A 6,000-nucleotide genomic window follows, 5' to 3' on the forward strand; every position below is an offset into this window, starting at 1 on the left:
AAGTATTCAACAGTTAACGTCAACAATGTTAACACTTATCAGCTGTTTTATACTGGGGGAAAATAAATGATCTAAGTAGTAACGGAACTATTAGGATGCTTTGCTAATACTAGCATACTGTTACTTTCTTTTTTTTTCTTAAACAAAGGATATTAATAATAGTGAAAAAAAATGTTTTCATGCTACTTACACCTAATGATGGGTAAATGGAGAGAAGCAGGTTTTCACCAAAGCTCAACTTTAATTGCTACTTTCTTTCCTGTTAATAATCAGAAATGAAAGTGTTGTTCAGCGTGAACTCCTTAATATCTTTCTATTAACCCAGGGTTAAGGGTGGGTCACCTTGACCCTCAGATAATAAGGGTTAAGTGTAGAATTTAGTTGTAAATTAGTGTCTGTATGTCATTAATAAGTGGATCATTTGCTGTTAAACATCACATGAATAAATAGCTTATTAATGATAAAATGTGTTCCTTATTTTAAAGCGTTACACAACAATAAGTTCTGCAGCCCAGAGATGACTTTCCGTCGTCACACAACTATGATCTATTTGTTCTTTTTGACCTCACAACACACTAATGAGAAGATCCAACAGGCACCATACTCCATTGAAGCGGAGTTCATTCATCGGTGTCAGTAAATCTTCTTACAGTTGACCTCTCTGTTGCTTTTCAAGAATGTGTTTACCTCCAATAGAGTTGTTAGAACAATGGCACTCCCAGGAGGGATCATACGAGGTGGAGGTATGCTAGCTGGGATAGATTTGTAATGCCGGGTTTTCTGACTTTTTACAGTCTTTACTGTAAATGTTGATATATTTAGTAAAAATTCATTTAAAAATGTATAGCTTGTTTAAGAACAATACACAATTAATCAAATTGTTGTGCTCACCATAGGAAACTTCAATGATGATGAATTTGTTGTGCAGTAATGATGAAGAGTTTTTTACCATCGTCTATATACTGCCCAGCGAATAACAGATTTATAGCTCTTGTCACGCTGCTGTTTTAATGAGGACATAGAATAAGTATTGAGAACCATATCGTACATTGCCTGGATGCTGTTAGCGAGGTGGTTTACTTGAGTTTATTTTCATGCCAGAGTCACCCATATACATTTTGTCAGTGCAGTCACTCAATCATGCGTTTGACAGGATCCTGCCAGTCAAACTAAAACAAAGTTTTGCTTTTAAAGGTCAACTAATGTGAACGTCCAACTCTCCTGACTCCCATGTTTGAAACGTAGAAATAAGATGCAGTAAGTCTCTCATCCTGGCTCTGAAGTTATTACTTTAAGTTCTCAACCGTCCGAAATCTGAGCAAACAAGAGGTTACGAGAGCAGAGTCAATTATTACCTTATTAATGGCTTCACTCCTCCTCCAGCCAGCGGTAATCACGCTTTGTTTATACAACAAGTCCCTTCGAGGGGGAGACTTCTGAGATTGATGACTCGAGATGACACACCTCAATGCTTAACCAATCACAGCAGAGTGGGTGTGGTTATGGTCAACAATATTTAAGCGTTTACAGTGGGCGGGGCTTAAGATACTTTTCTAATGTTAATATTTCAATGAAAAGAGTTTTGCACAAACAGATGAGAACAATAGAGTCACACATCTATTAAAAACACACTTAAATGAATACTTCATCTGAAGCTACATTTTTTGAAACTGGACAACATGCTAGTTTCACTGTTAGCCACAGGACGAGTGTCAAAAGGGCGACCAACATCCTGTGACCAACTTAACTTCTGCTTAATATCTTTAATCCAACTCAAAATGCATTTCCGCTGCTGCGTCGAGGAACATGATTCAGTCGTGTCTTGCTCAACAACTGCGTGATCATTAGTCCCTCAGTGTGGGAAACCCTCCAGAGGATTCTTGTCCCGGCTTGAACCGCCAGAGTCTTTCGGGAGTTGATGAAAAAAAGACACGGAAGAAACATGTGTTTATCGTTTCAGAATGTTTCCTATGACTATGTATCGGGCAGCTACATTCTATAGTTGTGAGAGTTCTCAGTGTGTTAGTGTGTCAAATGTGGCTTACAGGAAACAACACCGGCTCCTGTGGAACAACATGTGGTTTATTGATGTCACGCTGCAGCAGGTTGGACAAATATCTTGGAGGGTTTTGAGGGAACGTCACGAGCCCACAGGCACGAAGACTTACAAGAATGACACACCTTTCACTTAACCAGGTTGAATGTCTTGTTCATTTTCAAAAGAGATCTTTTAAAGATGGCAGCAACAGTTTATTTTCATGTCTTAACAAGAAGGATCTGTCTCGCCTGCAGTTGATTCAGAACTCTGCAGCGAGAATTCTGAGCCGCTCTAGTAGAAGAACTCACATTTCTCCGATCCTTAAAACTCTTCACTGGCTTCCAGTTTCTTTCAGGATCAACTTTAAAATTCTGGTTGTTACTTTCAGATCTATTCATGGTCAGACCTTCCATCACTGATCTGATCCAGCCTTGCACCCCAGCTTGGGCTCTGAGGTCTGTGGATCAGAATCTACTGATGGTTCCTGAACACGGTTCAGGACCAGAGGAGAGAAATCCTTCCAGACTGTTGCTCCTAAGCTGTGGAACGATCTTCTCTCTCTTTGCGCTTGATGGATCTACTGACTCCTTCAAGAAACATCTTAAGATGTTTTTATTTGTTCAGGCTTTTCCTTGATTTTCTGGAACTCCTGTTGTGTTATCAGTTTTATCTTGACCTTTAAAGTATATACTTTATTGAATATTGTTGATTAAGCGCTTTGTGACCCTGGTCTGGAAAAGCGCTATACAAATAAAAATTACTTACTTACACAAATAATAATAAATCCAAATCCATCAGTATTTGGATTTATTATTATTTGTGTATTATGTGGTTGGTAAAAAATAACCAAATGACTGGTTGAAATGTTTTGCTGCAACATGTCGAGTGATGGTGCTGCTCAGGGTTATCGTGGACAATTGAACTCGAACAAAGATGGAGGGAGGATGTGACCATATTAAGAAGTAACACTTAGATTCGTGAAACACGCTGAGACATGTTCATTTTCGCCTCGAAACACTTTCCCTTCTCGTGAGTTGGACACATTCCAGTCTGGAAATTCCAAAGAATGCTGCTCGGAGTAATGACGGGAAGCAGCGGAGTGGAGGGGGGAAGGCCCTGGAAACGCTCACATAAAAAGGGAAGGATGGCAGCTGCTTTTCACTTCTCCTCCAAGGACTTGTTGCTGACTTGTCATGGCTCACCTCCGCCTCGCTCTGCTGCTGCTGGTCGTAGCTTCTTTTTGCACGCAGATCTTTCAGGGTGAGTTTTAAAAGATGCTGCTTTCCTGCAGTTCCGGGTCTGATTTTGCTTTTGTTCTGCAGCCACCGACATCATGGGTCGCTGCGTGTGCGAGAAAGTCAACATGTATGGAACCGTCAAAGGGAACATGTCAGACTTCCACGTGGTGGAAAAGCGTCCCGGCTGCGACAAAACTGAGCTCATGTAAGAAAAAAATGAATGGTTTTTTTTGCAAGTTTTGGATGCTAAAGGTTTTCATCTTTGCTCTCCAGAGTGACGATGGTTGGTCGCGACAACTCCACTGCTCAGCTCTGCCTGAAGATGAACGGGAAGATGGCCATTGCCTTCTTGAGGTGCTGGGAGCACAGGTACTTGTCACGCTCTTTCTCATCATGATTAAAAACATATGCTTTTGTGCATTTTCTTAGAAAGAAGTTTTTTTCAGACAGTATTTAAGTCATTTAAAAATAATTTGAAAAGTTTAATCTGTTAGAGCTGCTCGATTATCTGCTTAAAAACAAACTTGAGAAACAATAAATAAAGGAATGTGCTCATTGCTAACATAATTACTGGAAAGGAAACTTAATTCATGTTTTATAGTTGAAAAAAGTATTTAAATTCATCTTTAATTTACTAATATTTAGCTGTTTTACATCGTCAACTTCAAAACTAATATAAAAAAATAACAAATAGAAATATTTCTCAAACAATCTGATAGTGCAGATGTGCTTCTGTCATTAAAAGTATTTACATAATATCCAACCAAACAATCTATTTGTACAATATTTATCAACATTTCCTTAAAATCAATAATATTTTGTTTATAATTAGCCATAAAAGCGACATAATAAACACTGTTTTCTAGACACCAACAGCTGATGCAATGTGTTCACTTATTTATTTGACTTTGAATTCATTATTTATTATGTTTATTCTCTAAAGAACATTTTAGACCTTAAAGCGCAAACCAAATTTAGCCCTCCATCCGAAGCGAACTTGCATCACTTCCCAGAAACAAACTCCACTTCTCTGCGCATCTGTTTGGCTCTCATCACACTTGACTCCCTCCAGATGTTTTCTGTTAGTCCACTGGACTAATCCCAGATTCTTGTCTCCCCCTCTCTCTGTGAAGGATAAATAAAAACGAGACCCGAAAGATCGAGTGCCTGAAAAAGAGGAAGTCGGAGACAAAGTAGAGAAGGAGGAGGAGATACCTGGCTGAAGATCTCCCGGGGCTCGTGAAGAAGAGAGCTCAGCGGGAGGGGGGGGGGTGGAGTCTGAATGCACTAAAGTCACATGATTCCTTGTAAACGCAGCAAGTCTGTGTCAGAAAATCCTGAGTCTTAACAAGTATTTTATTTATGAAATTATTTATTGTTTTTATTCTCACAAAGGAAATAAAGAGTTGTTTTTTTTTAACAACACTTGACTCTGTCGTTGATCTCCATGAAGTTTAGACTGACTCGACTCATTCATTGGTATGAGTCGTTTTCTGTTGAGCGAGTCGGTTAAACAAATGATCGACACCTTGTACCAGAAAGCCATTTGGTGAACACCAACGTCCTTGCTGTTAGATTAAAAATTATTATACACTATACGTATACGCCATACTTAAATTAACGCTAAAAGATCATCAAAATATAAAGTATAAATTACTGGCTTTATCTTAGAGCTTAAATGTTTGAATACACATTCACAATCAACATTCCACTGTCTCAAGACAAGCTTGGAACAGAATTAGAGACATGACACCGGTTATTTAAAACGTCTGTTTGTCTGCCCTTTTCACACCTTGGGTCGTGGATCAAAAGAACGAAGCAGGGACACATCTGTCACCCAAGAACATTTGAATGATTAGAAAAGGAAACAAGTTAGGAAGAACTATCCACAGGGGATCGTGGCGAGTTTGAAGTAACCAATAGGGCGATAGGGGGAGAACCTCTCGCCCGTAAATTTGCCTTAAATATAGCGATGTTTCTACAGTTTGTGACCTTTTCTCCCGGGGCTATTGACCTGTAAAGTCGCCGGGAAAGTGCGACCGTTCGATCGTAAAGCTTGTATTTTGTTTGACTTGAAGCGGCGAATAAACAACCCGTGACATTGACACATTTTTCTCCACAAAGCAAAGTATTAAGACCCGGGAACAGGAAGTGACGGCGTGTTGGAGTGACCGGAACGGACTCCTGTTATGACAGTATTATTATGTTTCAAATAAAAGACTGAAGAAATGTCCAGGATATCCAGCACCTCTCGCCTAAACAAACATGAAACATCTGTCTTCCCAATTCAAGTATCTTAGAAGCTTGTTCACGACTAGATGCTATGCTGGAATACATGTGGAATTATGAACTCTAGAAGAAATTTAAATTAACTTAAATCATGTCTTATAGTCAAGTAGCCACCATTTTTCTATTGACTGCTTTGCAGATTTTGAAGTGATTCTTCACTTTTAAAAGGATTTGGTGCATCAGTTGTGGTGTGCAGAAGTCAAGTTAAAACAAAGCCGACAGTGGACAACTATACAAATTCATACCACGACAAGAACAGACCAGCTAAATAAAAAGAAACCAGAGACCAATTCAATAAACAAAGGTCAGCCAGACAGGCCATGACAACTTGTTCCAGGATGTGATTGTTGTGTTTGTAAACCTCAGTTTAGCATCACTTACTGTGAAGTAAGAGACGATATAATTCTTTCAGTATGGGGGAGCAAGAAATTTTTC

The 6,000-nt window shown here is 39.1% G+C and overlaps 1 protein-coding gene across 1 annotated transcript; it reads left to right on the top strand.

Annotated features, from left to right (window-relative positions):
• Positions 1–3,190: 3,190 nt before the first annotated feature.
• cxcl18b (chemokine (C-X-C motif) ligand 18b) lies at positions 3,191–4,701 on the top strand. Its single transcript, XM_087784821.1, has 4 exons — positions 3,191–3,298; positions 3,361–3,481; positions 3,550–3,645; positions 4,410–4,701. Exons 1-4 carry the CDS (start codon positions 3,232–3,234, stop codon positions 4,471–4,473), a joined length of 348 nt encoding a protein of 115 aa, XP_087640947.1. The 5' UTR covers positions 3,191–3,231; the 3' UTR covers positions 4,474–4,701.
• Positions 4,702–6,000: the final 1,299 nt, after the last annotated feature.

This window comes from Callionymus lyra, chromosome 1 (genome assembly GCF_982586985.1).
Source record: "Callionymus lyra chromosome 1, fCalLyr1.hap1.1, whole genome shotgun sequence".
Taxonomy (NCBI): Eukaryota; Metazoa; Chordata; class Actinopteri; order Syngnathiformes; family Callionymidae; genus Callionymus; species Callionymus lyra.